General features: G+C 42.8%; 1 protein-coding gene across 1 annotated transcript; it reads left to right on the top strand.

The window, feature by feature from the left end:
- Positions 1-278: 278 nt before the first annotated feature.
- nup153 (nucleoporin 153) lies at positions 279-15,018 on the top strand. Its single transcript, XM_053863922.1, has 22 exons — positions 279-399; positions 3,804-4,005; positions 4,100-4,381; positions 5,037-5,173; positions 5,863-5,982; positions 6,081-6,197; positions 6,979-7,023; positions 7,115-7,168; positions 7,552-7,653; positions 7,721-7,773; positions 7,982-8,111; positions 8,210-8,356; positions 8,431-8,502; positions 9,870-9,921; positions 9,987-10,088; positions 10,155-10,832; positions 10,892-11,062; positions 11,729-11,899; positions 11,969-12,142; positions 12,309-13,583; positions 13,752-13,836; positions 13,940-15,018. Exons 1-22 carry the CDS (start codon positions 325-327, stop codon positions 14,010-14,012), a joined length of 4,317 nt encoding a protein of 1,438 aa, XP_053719897.1. The 5' UTR covers positions 279-324; the 3' UTR covers positions 14,013-15,018.
- Positions 15,019-15,024: the final 6 nt, after the last annotated feature.

The raw sequence follows: 15,024 nt of genomic DNA, 5'->3' as shown, positions 1-15,024 counted from the left end.
ATTTATTTTCTTTATTTTCTGGAAAATAAACGCACTTGTGATAGTCATAAATGCATGATCTCTAAGATGGCAACTTTGCCATTCATATAGATTTTATTTATTATTATTTATTCATATATATTTAGTTTATTTTGTATTCATAAAGGCCATTTTGCCAAACACACTCATAAATGCAATTAACTAGTGTAAGTAGACTGTTCATATCCACTCCTGCCCACAAGGTGGCTGTATTGCGCATCAAAGGTGAATTGACTACGACAATTAAAAACAAAGAACAGCGGAACGGAGCTTCATCCGGCGCCCAAACTCACAGACGCAACAGCCATGGCGCACCGCGATGGAGGGAAAATCAGAAATAGGAGAGTTGTTAAAGACGCCCCGTATGACAGGCGTAGTCGGGTAAGTCATCCTGAAGTTATTGAAATAATACCAAATGTAGCCGACGTGGGGTCATAGGTTCGTTGATGTTGTTGTTTAGTTGGAGACAGTTTGTGGCCTACTGTTAGCGCTTTTGGCCTCCATGCGTTGCTAGCGTGCCCATGAGATGCCAGTGAGTTAGCCAAGTTGACAGGTCCTCTAGCGACACCGATCATTGTTTAAACTGCTTATTCTGCAATCGAGTCCCGTATACGATCAGGGTCGTCTGCCGGGATAACCAAACGTTGCGTTAAGCCCGTAGTTGCCTTCTGGCAAAGTTGAAGAGCAGCTAGGAAGTACAATTGCGTGTCTCTGCAACTGTAGCTCACGTCAGCTAACATGCTAATGCTGTGCAGCTATGCATTGTTGTCCTTGCTGCTCATGTACAGCAAGTATAAGATGTAAGACAATGTACGATGCGTAGCTTTATAATATGTACTTAAGCAAGACATTTTTGCTAACTCGTATTGTGCTGTTTGTCAGCCTTGGATATCGTTTACTTGGCCGTTTGGAGCTGAATTGCGCAAATGCACCGGGGACACGTGCTTGAGTTGGTCGCAGTTATCTCCTGTTTCAATGCCATTGACTAATCTGAAACTGCTTTGATAAGAAGATCTTGAATGTGTTCAATTTTGTTTCGATTTATGTTTGAATGACACTTCCGTGGCTAAATGTCTTATTTAGAATCAGGTCTTCTCACGCGGTAAAAGAATGCCAGTGTTTACCGGTACAAGCGACAGAAGGCAGATTTATGACTACGTCGAATACATTTTATTCTGGTTTTCCATCCTTATAGCATGTCTGACTGAATACAAATCTTGCTCGGTAAATGAAATATTCAACGACGAAAATGTTGCTTTGAAAATGAGTGATAAACAATGAATGTGTTGGACAACAACCGTCGAACACGTCGATACAAGAACTATTAAAACATAAAATTTAAATGATTTACATAATACACTTCTGTGGAGGACTGCTCACAAAGTTATTTTGAATATGCTGAATGTGATGTATGTTTTTCCCCCAGTGATTGTACTGTTTTGAGTAATTGGAGTAAAAAAAACTGAAATTATCCAATGGTATTTAAAATGGTATTTACATTATCTGCACATTTACACATTTTACATTTAGTCTTCAACATAAAATTGTTTAAATATATGTGGTTGTCCAATATGAGTGCAGTTGCACAATCCATTTTCATTTCATTTTTACATAGATGCATGATGTCAGTGGGATGCTGAATACAGGTATTGTTATGATGTGACAGGGGCTATATCATGTATTTCCAACTATCCTGATTGTTTTTTTTTTTAATGGTCAAGTATCGTTCTACAATACGTGTATGTATCACGTCATATTGGTGAAGTGATTTTTGTTTGGTGCTGATTTTTTTCAGTCCAACAGTTAAGCTGTCTCACAAATACTTCGCTAAAACTAGCTCTGTAGACATGCTGCCCCTACCATGCTGCTATACTGTGAAAATATGACGCAACTTGGTTCAATGTGATTTTCAATTGTACCTTTAATTCAATAAGTTCTCAGTGACAGCAATCTAATATTCAAATTAAAATAGATGCTGATTGCTGTCGACGACACTCACAACCAATGGCAAAAAAATTGGCAATTGACTTTGCCAATTTTTTATCAAACTGACTTTCCCTCCAATTCTGAACTTGTCACAAAATCAAAAACACATTTGAAGGAACATTGCCTGAGCTTCTCAAAATCCAATTTTCCTGAAGTAGCCAGACCGGAGAGGTCGTACTAAAAGATGACCTCATCGATTAAATTCTCATCCAACAGTTGCTCATGGACTTTTCCATGTTGACAATCTATTAATGTAGTATTACATTTATTTACTCTTCTGGCAAAGTGTTGCGCATTAAAGTGGGTTCAACATATCATCGATCGGAACTTGAAGCTGAAGCATGCTAATAGACCTTCAAAGGTCAAACTTAACGGCACCATTGGTACAATAACCTGTTACAATTGAAGCATCAGTCAGGCACTTTTCGAAGAATAAACTTTTAAACCACTTTGATTAGCATTTATTGCGTTACAATTTACACACGAAAGAGGATAATTACTTATTCAAAGAGAAAACGACACAGTTAAGCCACCTGGTTGGTTTAGGTTAAGTTTTTGCAACCATGACAAAGCATTTTGCATATATGCATATTTTTTGAAGAAACGTAAGACGCCTGGCTCGTCTTTTGTATAAATGGGAATCACTATACTTTGCGATGGTTGTATCATGACAATGATTGGAAACTGTTGTCCACTTTGTAACTATGTTTTGAAAATGACTGGCTCAATGCTGAGTCAGCACTGCATGTCTGACGCTGGGCAAACTTCACTCGCACTGTCCTCCCACTGTGTTATCTGCTAAAAATACAGACTGTATGCTTTGTCTATATACTGTTCTGTGCGACGAATGGCCACGGAAGTAGAAAACCTTTTAAAACATTTAAAACTATGCAAGTGTCCTTGTGGTAAAACATAATTACTTGACCCTGCTTGCTGTAATAGATACATTTAAAAAGTGCGTTATGCTAGCCTTAAAAGAAAATGATTTACATTGTCAGTAACCTACATGTTAACAATGTAGTGTATAGTTTGAAGCCGGTACATGGTTTCTGCTACATGTAAACAATAGTGTTGCACCACCATAACTTCAATGAGAGCCGTCATGCTTTTTCTCATGTGATCAAATCTATAAAAAGGCGGAAACGCGAAAATCTGCAGAAACCATGGGACAACATGTAAGTGGGTATGATTCTGGTGGTTTTCTGCACGTTTTTTCGAGGAAAAATGCCTAAAGAAACAACTAAATGACAGGAACAGCTGTGCTGGCAGTAGGACATACAGTATGAAACGGACGGCTGCAGATTAGAGAGAGATTGTCTTCTCATGATTATTGTCAACAATTGAATAACTGTCAGAACTCCCTCTCTGCTTCCTTGTTTCTCAGTCGGATCGGCATTCCAGTCCATCTAATTATATTGGCGGCGTGATTCGTTGGTTCAGAACATCGCAGCGTTTGTTTTTATCATCAGTCTCGATGTTGGACCCCATATTCAGAAGTTGTTGAGAAGTGATGATCTGTATCATGCATTTTTAAACCGGAAATCGCTGACCTCCATAGCGTAGACTGCACCGCGGCACGTGCAGCCTATAGACCACTAGATGTACAAACTCTATTTTCTTCTTAAATTTTGTGGTTGTGGCTTATATTCAGGTGAGCTCAATACTACCGTAATTTGTCTTCGGTTGAAATGTTGGCATTTACACTACACTACGTTCATTCTCTCTGTATGTACAGGTTTTGATTTGTCATGCTTGGCTTGGTCCCCCTCACATTCTGTTTGCTCTGTGCTCTTCCTCAGCCACCACCCACTTTGATGAACCGGGTGAAAGACACAGTAAAGGGAATCGTTCCTCATTGGCTTAAAAACTTTTTTGAGAATGGAGGCTCACCTGAAGGACGTCCTGCTCAGAATTGCCAGCCCTGTTCTCCCAATATCGATGAGACAGGGCCCCCTTCTCATAATAGATTTACAATACCAGAACCTCGCACTGGTGATGCAGGTGAGGAATATGTTTCAGTCTTGTAGAGCTTTCGAGTTCCTTTTCCTCTATTGCACCTCTTTTAAGAAAGCTAATCTGTATCTTTTGTGCACAGATCGTCCTGCAACCAGTGCATCCCACATATTTCAGGAGCATGTGCTTTCGCGACCACCCCTTAATCGATCAAGACTTCATTTTTCGCCCCTGGAAATCTCCACCCCAGTTGTTGAAACCCACAGCAACTATTTTCAGCAGCCCTCCACTTCTTCAGCCTCGGGCCCGTTCTTTAAAGAGTTAAGTCCCAGTCCAATTAAGGAGATGAAGGACAACGTTTCGCAGCATGAAGACGACAACATTTCTACCACCAGCGGCTTCTCATCTCGAGATTCTGACAAAGGTATGTATTGTAATATTAGTCTGAGTGTAATATGATCACCAGCGCTTACAAATCACTGGCCTACCACGACTGTTGTGTTGTGCATCAGCTGAAAAGGCAGTCATTGATAATGAGGTTGCATTTAAAAGTAACAACTGAACAACAAAACATGTGCCCAGTGTTTACAGTAGACTCCTCTATGGTCAACTTAGGTTATGTGTCTGCTTATTATTGAAGTTAACCAGTGTTTTTCATTTCATGCTGCAGTTGACAACAGGATATTATTTGCCCACACTGGAAGATCAAAGTGCATAATGACCATGTCCACCCATATATTGGGAATGAGAAGCAACTCTCTAAGCAGTTAGGCGACAGCAAGGCTGGTTTTCATTTAACTGATTACATGATGCAAATGGAGGTTTTGTTATATTTGTTTAAGTGTACTATGAAAGCTGTGTGAAGTATTTGCTCTTTTGAAACCGCTTTGGAGATGTTTTCTGCAGGACCACTTTGCACCTACAATATTTTACAGCACTGTGTCAGAGTTTGCACAGGACAATCGTGGGGGTTGATGATGCCACTGGCAGTGATACTCAAGCCACTTGTAGAAAGGCCTTAAATTTCGATTAATGTGACTTTTTCTTTTCTGTTCCTAATATCACTAATATCTTTCCAGATGTTCCCGCTTCTAAGCCTCCTTTAAGCCCACAGCGAAAGGTGGAGATGGACAGGAGCAGCTCTGCGCCTTTGTTTTCCCCAACAAGTTCACGGAAACCTTCTTTCAACTTGTCGGTTTTTGGGAGTCCACATAATGTGAGTATTCAGGAGTCACATATTTTCACGTGGAACAGATTTTTTTTTTTTTTTTTTTTTTTTTTTTGCTGTATGTATGCATATTTTTTTGTGGGTTGCAATACTCAAAAAATCAGAAAATCACAATCCAGTAACCATTATGACCACATACCTAATGGCACAAGAACTACTGCTGCTCTGGTTGGTTGGTTGGTTGGTTGGTTGGTTGGTTGGTTGGTTGGTTGGTAGGTAGGTAGGTACTCACCATGGGCACCACAAGAACAACAACAACGCAGAGATGTTTGGACAGCAGTCATGGTCGCCACTCTTCCTCTCCCCATGTGGTCCTGGGCTGCACGATCATATATGTTAATCCTCCTGAAGAATCACTTGCAAATTTGAACTGTGATGACTGCAACCAGGAATTTGTTAAATATTAATATTATTATATCTAGGTTTTAGGTAGCGATGATTGGTTAGAACTTGACTGTATTCGCTTCAAGACAGGACTTTCTTTTTATTCCTTTAACTGTCTTCGTATTCTATCCTTTGACACTGGGTGGGACACAAATCAAGTCTTTTATAGCACAGCAAACCAAACAAAAATTTCCCTTGGGATTAATAGTTTTTTTTATTCTGATTTTGTGTGTACATAACTATAAACATTTGAATCTTGAATCTGAAGCCTTTATGGATCCCTTTCTTTGCAGTCATTATTAAAAAGCACTGCGAACTCGAGGCAGCTGGGAGACTCACCATTTTATCGAGGGAAAACGATGTATGGCGGAGCTGCTGCCAGTTGTCGCTCTCGTGCTGATACGCCATACCAAGTAAGTAGCGATTCTGCACAACAGAGTAGTTTGACTTGGATGCAGTGCCTTTTAATTTGAGACAATTTATTCGAATTGTTACTATGTGTTGTTTGAAGGCTCCTATTAGAAAATTGGTGAAGATCCGCCCTGCGTCTGCTCAGCCGTGTGGTGTGACCAGCGCCACAGCCAAGCGTTTCCTGCAGTCCTTGGAGCAGATGTCCAGTCCATTAGCTGTGAGTACAGATGTTCACCGTCAACATTGTTTTATTTCCGCATTAATTTTCTCGATTAATATGACGCCCACTTGAATACGTTCAGCCTTCTGATTCTGGCTGTGACTGCAATATTGTTTTCTTGTTTCACATCCACATGAGAAGAACACCAAAAAATTACTATCATCATACAGCTAAAAGAATGTTTTTGGACACCCCAGCATCTGCTGTGTGGTTGTTGGCAGACTGCCAAATATTTATTTGAAGGTGTGGTGGTTTATTTTTCTTTATTTGTTTACATTGATACACACTGTGTACTAATATCATTTGTATTTGTTTGACTGTATGATGCAACCATACCTTTTCCTCAAATTTTTACAATAATTTTTAAGATTGTCTCATTTATTCTGAACCCACGCTTTTTAGCTTGAAGAAATATAGGCCATGTTTACATGGCGAACATGCGTGTGGAAACAACTGGATCCATGTGGAAAATTGAGGCAGCGATGATGCCGCTCATTGCTCCAGGCACAAATGGGTGTATTTCAATGGTGGTTTCTAAACAACAGTATGTTGTGCAAGTGCTGCGCAGATCCGCAGACCGCAAAGTGGGTTCAGCCGTTGGTGTATCCACACTGTCAATTCTTCCCTTTTCAGATGAATTAATACTTTGGTTACGCTCATTAGATCTGGCTCCACCTTCGGTTGTAACTCGCGTCAACAGGCAGTGCTTTGTTATCTTAGTCTCGTAGTTACTGTCTGTCAAATGTTGAGATAAATTGGTTGTTGTTTTTTTCCTCAGGATGCAAAAAGAATTCCATCAGCAGGTCCATCTCCTTTGTCATCAGTGAGTAAATCCTTTTAGTTTATACATTATCAATGTGTCAATCAAATTCCTCCTGTCCTGTTGCTTAATTGCTGTTTTATTGTCATTTCAGTCCTTAGATGCCTCAAATCATAGTTTTCTGCGCTTCCAGGCAAAAAATAAACAAGTACGTACAAATGCATCAGTACATATCCACATCATGCAGCTGTTTGTGTCCCCCCAGCCAGCACCATGAACAGCAGCTGGGGCTCCTCAGTTTGTCTTATTGTCTGTTGCCTCCCTCTGGTCTCATAGTAGTAGCTTTGTGGCGACAGCTGTGAAGTTCTCTCAACGTGTCTGAGCCAGCTAGGCTGAGAGAACCATTCCATTCTAAATTATTATGAAGTGTGGCTGGAATCCACATCAGGGGTACAGAGAGCATATGAGATGTACTTGGACAAGCCGTTCAATAAATTCATGGTTTTATGAATAAAGTAGTGTGATATAATCTCCCCCTAATGAGCTCTTTTTGGTTTTAATTCTTGTCTCCTATTTTGTTCTTCACTGTAGCTGGCGTCTCCCTTGTCACCTGCTGTCAAACACATTCCCACTCCAAAGTTGGCACCGTTGAACAACTCTCTGTCAGTCAGACCCTCTTTGACCCTTGAAAAGGTGAGTAACAGTGATTTCTCTGAGAAGTAGCGCTAAAAATAACTTTTTTTTTCCCTCCCTTCCTCAGACCTTAAAACCCCTGCCATTGGTATCTGAAGCAGCCACAGAACCATCTAGAAGGTATTTATGTTGTTGCTTGTTATTGAGGGAAGCTTTTCACCTACGTAAATAAAAATCATTTTTATTCGACAGCATTTTACGCCACTATTAACTATGGTGTTGAACTGGGATTTCTTGAGATGCTGTTATAGCCTGTCGCCTTATAGCGTAGCGTTCTCACACTGTCCTCACACTGTTATATGTAGTAAAAAAAAAAATTTTCCCCCAGCACAACTAAGCCCGCTGTTCCTGCTGTCCCCCTGCCCCACTCATATTCTCCCAGTGCAATGAGTGCTGGTGGGGGGAAAATGAAGAGGATGAGCACACGGCATCGTCAGGCTGGGTGGTCGAGCACCAAGGTAAACCTGCCGATTTATACTGAGAAGCTTCCGTGGAAACTGCACTCTGAATCATGAAACACCCAAATATTCCCACCCTAACACCTGTGTCTTTTCAGGTGTCGACCGAATCGACTTCTGTCAAAGAGCTCCCCACATCTGTAGACACATCCTTCTGCTTCTCCACCCCGCCAGCGTTTGCTCCTTTGTCGATTGACAACACATCAAAGTCATCAGACTATAAATTTTCTCAGGACACAGCCGAGGTCTGTCTGTAAAACCGCCTTTCCAAAAGTCCATTTGTTTTTGTTTCTGCTTAACACTTTCTTTTTTTGCACAGACCTCCAAATTATCCACTCCCACCAGTGCAACCTTTACTTTTGCCCCACCATGTCTGATCCCAGTAACTTCTGTAAGTAGGTTTGGTTGTTTGTGGCTCATGTAAAGTGTGTGAATTAAATCTCAGGGCGTTGTTCAACTGGAAAATTATTTCTTTCCCACATTGAACATACTATTTTCTTTCATATCCACTTGATCTGGAGCATCAAAAAGGATCAGAGAAACAGTTCTTATCTTTTCTACCCTTTTTATGGACTTTTTTTCCCAGTCCAATTTTGTTTTCCTGAATGAAGTTCCTTTTGAGTTGGATACAGTCAGAGCATAGTTGCTGATCACTTGAAAGAATATGAATGAATCATTGGTGTTTTTGACCATGTTGTTACACAGAAAGCTTCTTGGTTTTTGGTTGCGTAACTCTCAGCCACTACTCCTCACTCCTGTTCGTTTTCCATTGGTAATGCGGCAGTGGGCTTGAAATACTGAATATGGGGTTTGGTAGATTTCCACACTACCATCTTGGAACTCGAGAGAACATGTGCCTTTTCCTTCATTTCCAGGATTTGTTTTCCTCTTGAACTGTTAGAAGGCTCTGGTTTGAATCCCCTAATCTTATTGGCTGATGTTTGCATTCTGTTAAGTGAGTAATACTGAGAGTGCAGACGTCAGAATTATAACCTTATCATGGTATTTTCCCCATCGTGGAGAAATGGTAAAGTAATGTTGCTGTATGAGACATATTGTTTTCACTTTTTTTAAAGCCATTGCATCCACAAAGTGACCAGTGAATTGTTCTTAGGCCTGTGAGGAGGCTATGTTGTTCTGAGTTTATATCGGTCTGTAGGCAATCCCTCTACTCGGCCGTCTAGTTGGCAAACATTTTTGCTGTTTAAAATGGTGGGGATCATGGCAGAAACACAAATCGAGAATACATTTATAAAACGTAATTGAAAGGGAATGTTTGGTATTGTTCCCAATTGAGCTGTGAATTTGAGATTGTATCAAGGAAAGGCAGTATATTCCAAAGCTCTTAGATAACATCTTATGTTTGTCATTTCCACCCATTCAAACCAAACAAGCATGTAAAGACACATAAAAATGTATTCCAAATGCTAAAGGTTTTTTCTTTCTTGCTCCCAGAAGTTCTTTCTAAGTACAAGTGCACTCACTTCTCTGCTTTGCTTGTGACCAGGCCAGGCAACAGATGTGCAACTGCTTTGACAATATTTCGTTTTTTCTTTTATTTTTATGTAGACTATTATATTCCTTGGAAAATGGTAATTTTAAGGCAAAATATAATCACAAGTAAATAAGTTGCACAACCTGCAATATATAAGGGATGCAGATGGTGAGCTGGCATAGCTGTGTAACAATAATAGTGATGAGTCATGGTTTTGTGAGCGTGGAGTTTGTCACATTGTGATGTGTTCTTTGTGTTTATAGGCAGTAGCCAATTTTAATCCTGTCAATGAGACCCAAGCCATAACCACAGCAGGTGAGCATTTCTCTGTCACTGTGTCTTGGCTGAGCCATTAAGTTTTGGTTTCCTTTTCATTGAAGTAAAACACACGGTAACCCAAAGCGCAGAGGACTTTGAAGGACCCTTTAGACCAGCCAAGACCCTAAAACAAGGCAGTGTGCTGGATGTTCTTAAGTCACCTGGTGAGTCGGCGTTGTTAGTTGATGGAGCTGTTGTCATAAAATAAGCTAATCCATCTTTGTCTTCAGGTTTTTCTTCTTCTCTGTCTCAAACTTCGACGTCCTCCTTAAATGCCCACCTCGCGACGTCGCCATCTTCAACCCCTTCTTTCACCTCCACCACCGCGTCTTCTCTCTCCACTTCATCAGGGTTCGGAAACCTTAATTTTAAAGCTCCTGGAGGCTGGAGCTGCAACAATTGTTTAGTACAAAACAAGCCATTAGATACAAAGTGTGTTTGCTGCAAGGCAACGAATCCTAAATGCTCGGACAGTACAGCGAATGCCTCAGACGGCGTGGGGACGGTGAGCAGCATCCCAAACGGCACCTCAAACACCTTCGGGATCATCTTCTCCAAACCCACCGGAACTTGGGACTGTGACACGTGTCTCGTTCAGAACAAACCCGATGCAGTGAAGTGTGTGGCCTGCGAAACGGCCAAGCCAGGCACCGGACTCAAACCTTCATTTACTCTGCCCTCTGCCTTCTCTGCCGTCAAGACTGCATCCCTACCGACAGCCCCCGTTTCTCCAATCTCCACCATGACAATCCCTGCAGCATCCACAGCCTTAGCCCCCACCTCGTCGGTGTCACTCGACCTGGGAGACAAGTTCAAGAAAGCCGAGGGATCGTGGGAGTGTGACACGTGTATGATAGTGAACAAAGCCGAGGACAAGAAGTGTGTTGCATGCTCCAGCGTCAAGCCTGGTAAGATACTTGAGGTCCTTCAATTTGAACCATAACACTGACTTGACTCAACACTGCAGGAGCTTCAGCTGCTGCCACAACAGGACCCTCGCTATCATCCACCACTGCACCAGTGTTTGGATTCGGAGACAAGTTCAAAAAATCCGAAGGTTCCTGGGAGTGTGACACGTGTATGGTGACCAACCAGGCAGACGCCTCCAAGTGCGTGGCCTGCTCCGCTGCCAAACCAGGTGAGCTCAGTTCCTTGCAAGTGGGCAATGAGTTAAAGCGTCTAGGTCATGGCTTTTGGGGCCTGTTTTGCTTCTGAAGTTGTTGTAACATTAAAAAAAAAAAAATCATAGCCCTGGACCCCCTCAGTTGATCGATATTCATGTGAAGTATCTTAAAATGGTTTGGAATTTATTGTTAATATGGTCGATAAACATGAGCTCTCTTTGCCTCCCTCTGTTTTGGTCATATTATTGTCACTTTTTTAAAGTCTTGGCATCCAAGTGAACAGTGAATTGATCTTAGGCCTGTGAGGAGGCTATGTTGCTCTGAGTTTATATGAGTCCGTAGGCAATCCCTGTACTAGGCCGTCCAGTGAGCAAACATTTTTGCTCCCTGCTCACTTTTTTGGTATTTTTTCCGATGAATTAGAGAATTTATCAAAGAAAGGAAGCATATTCCAAAGCTCATAGATAATATCTTATGCTTGTCATTTCATCCCATTAAAACCATATAAGCATCTAAAGACATAAGAATGTATCTTAAATTTGTCTGGAATTAATTGTTGACATGGTCGATGAACACAAACTCTTTTTGCCTCTCTCTGTTTTGGTCATATTGATGATATTTGGATTCAAAACAATGGTGTATACTATTCTACATGTATTCAACACTGCTGTCTACTTCAGGACTGTCATCGGGAACCTTGTCGAGCCTCCCGTCTGCACCTAGCAGCGCCCCGCTGTCCAGCTTTGGGGATGTGTTCAAGAAAGCCGAGGGCTCCTGGGAGTGTGACGCGTGCATGGTGGTAAACAAAGCTACCGATGCCAAGTGTGTGGCCTGCGCTAGCGCCAAACCAGGTATGATCCGCTTTCCTGCCGACGATCAGGAGCATTTCACCAAGGTGATAACCTGTTATCGCACACCAGGCGCGCCATCCACAGCAGTTCCCAGTGCAGCTCCGACATTTGGGTTTGGAGACAAGTTTAAAAAGACGGAAGGCTCTTGGGATTGCGACGCCTGTCTGCTCCAGAACAAAGCTGCAGATGTGAAGTGTGCTGCGTGTCAAGCAGCCAAACCTGGAGCTAAAGCAGATGCTACAGGTGACCGGTCTTCAACATGTTGGTTGATGCTTCGTGTTGGGGGGGGGGACCATTCAGTAGAGCCCAATGATATTAAAGATGAAGCTTATATTGAGTGCATATAAATTTTGTTTCCATCCATCAGCCTTTCCTGACCTGTTGATCTTTGATTTCTGTCCCCTACCAGCGGCCGGGACTTCAGACGCCCCTGCTTTTGCTGCTTCACCGTTTAAATTCGGCGCATCATCAGGCTCAGGACCAGCATTTTCTGGTTTTAAAACCGGGGACACCACAGAGTCCTCAGCTGCACCATTCAAGTTTGGAGCTCAGTTTGGATCCTCATCAGAGCCTTCAGTGAGCGACAACAGTGCGAGCACAGGGTTTAAGTTCTCTGCCGTGTTTGGAGAAACGGCAGGCAGTGACAAACCACCTGTATTTGGAGCAGGAGCCTCTGGGGGGTTTGCGTTCGGCCAGTCCACTCCGTCGAGTACTGCTTCTTCAGCGCCTACCTTCATGTTTGGTCAAAACTCGGACAGCAAAACGGCTTCTGCGCCTTCAGCAGCTCCGGCCTTCAGTTTCGGCCAGACCCAAGATAGCAAAACGGCAACAGTAGCTGCTGCAGCACCAGCTCCCTCCGTCAGTCAGAGTGAGGACACTAAAGCTGCAGCTGCTGCTCCTCCACCCTTCACTTTTGGTCAGAACCTGGACAGTAAAGCCGCAGCTGCCTCCTCTGAGGCTCCATCCTTTACTTTTGGTCAGAGCCAAAACAATAAACCCACTGCTGCTGCACCTACCTTCACTTTTGGCCAGAACATGGACAGCAAGTCGGCTGCCCCAGCCCCAGCCGCAGCTCCGGCCTTTACCTTCGGTCAGACCCAGGACAGTAAAGCTGCTCCTGCCGCAGCTCCAGCCTTCACTTTTGGCCAGAACCAGGAGAGTAAACCTGCTGTTGCTCCATCCTTCTCTTTCGGTCAGAGCCAGGACAGTAAACCCTCTGCTGCCCCCGCAGCAGCTCCCACATTTACATTTGGCCAGAGCCAGGACAGCAAAGGACCTGCTGCTGCTCCGACCTTCACCTTCGGCCAGAACCAGGACAACAGTGGTGCTGCATCTTTATCTGCATCTGCATCATTTGCTTTTGGCCAGGACAGCAAAGTGCCTGCTCTCTCTTCCACTCCTGCTCCAGCCTTTACCTTTGGCCAAAACCAGGAGAACAAAGCCCCAGTGTTACCAGCACCAGGGCCGTTTGTATTTGGCCAGAGCCAAGACAGCAAAGCGGCAGCACCGTCAGCTGCGCCAGCTGCCGCACCAACCTTCATCTTTGGCCAGAACCAGGAGAGCAAACCAGCTGCTGCCCCTGCTGCCGCCCCAACCTTCGTCTTTGGGGCAGCTGGCAGCACTGCTGCTGCTGCTCCCTCTTTTAATTTTGGATCAACAGCACCCCCTGCTGCCCCTTCTACAGGTCAGTGGTCATTACTGCTCTGTGTCGTTGATCTATTTTAGGTGGTAAATTGTGCATGACGCATCAAGTAGAGGTGAATCCAGATGTTTAGCTTTTAATGGAATGAACCAGAATTCTGTTGGAGACTTGGTCGAATTATTCATGTTTTTCCCTCAATGTCTGGTCCAGGCTTTTCTTTCGGCGGTGCCATGGCTTTCAGGTCCAATCCCTCAACAGCACCACAGTCGGGAACACCCGGAATGTTCAGTATCGGGTAAGATGGATACGGACCTTTCCGCAAATACACAACTCAACTTGTTTGGTGCTTTTGCGACATCTTCCTCGCCAACTGATCCACCTGTCTTGTGCTCTTGCAGAGTATCTGATGCTGCTGATGCACAAACACTTTCCAAGCGCAAGATAAAGGCAGCAGTGCGACGAAGAAGGTAAAGACGTGGAAACCCAAGTCGGCCCTTCGCCAAGTCCACGGAGATTCGTCCCCACTGGAGGCTGAACGGCCGAAAAACACTTAATTAAAATTATGTAAATTTAATGTTGTGTTCCCACTGGAAGCTGAAAAGCTTCAACGGTTTACTTTTGAAGCTATGATTGTTGCTGAATGAGTGAATAAATAAAATCCATAATCGCGTGTTTTTAAATAAAATATTTGTTTTCCTTTGCGGAGTTCTGTGTTACCACTGGACTGACCATTCAACCTGCCTGTATCAGTACCATTCTCATCTGACGGAAGACTGCAGTCCTGAAATGTCCTACTTTATAGAGTCATTTAACGGATGATTTGAGTCTGGGAATGTTTCACGTGTGAATCTTAAAATCTTCAATTTCTATGAGATATTATTTTGAATACTAAAGGTGCATCGTGAACAAACTTCTCTGGAGAAAACATCTTTCAGTTCTGATCATATTCAGTGAAATCAGTTTTGAGCTGAGATGGGTTTTTTTTCTTAGCAGCTCCATGTTCACAGTGTTCACCGTTCCTAGATTGGCTGTATGCTGGAGTCATTGAACACATGTACATAATAGTGTATATAAAACAGAAGGAAATTTCCATTGCATTAGTAAATAAAAACGAAACTGGAAAACATTGATCCTGTTAATAATGGAAAGCTTGAATATCCCTGCTGTCACTTTGTTTGCGTTACCTCTGAGTCTTGCTGTACTTGAGCAGTGTCAGTATTTTCAACATGGACAAACCATGTGACGTGGTTTTGGGCGTAAAAATGTGCTTTTACATGATTTGATTTTTTTTTTTTCACCGAGTTGAAAAGACACTGCAGTCTTAATCTTTGGGAGCTACTAATATACATGTTGCGACGACGCAGCCAACCGAGGGAGCGTAAAACTGGCCTGACCACAAATATTTCTCAGAAACTTTTTTTTTCCCACGGGATTTTTTTTCTGTGTCAAGCTGTCGACAACAGGTGCGTTCAGGAAACTTTGT

Source organism: Synchiropus splendidus, chromosome 4 (genome assembly GCF_027744825.2).
Source record: "Synchiropus splendidus isolate RoL2022-P1 chromosome 4, RoL_Sspl_1.0, whole genome shotgun sequence".
NCBI lineage: Eukaryota > Metazoa > Chordata > Actinopteri > Syngnathiformes > Callionymidae > Synchiropus > Synchiropus splendidus.
This window is presented reverse-complemented; position numbering and strand designations above follow the sequence as displayed.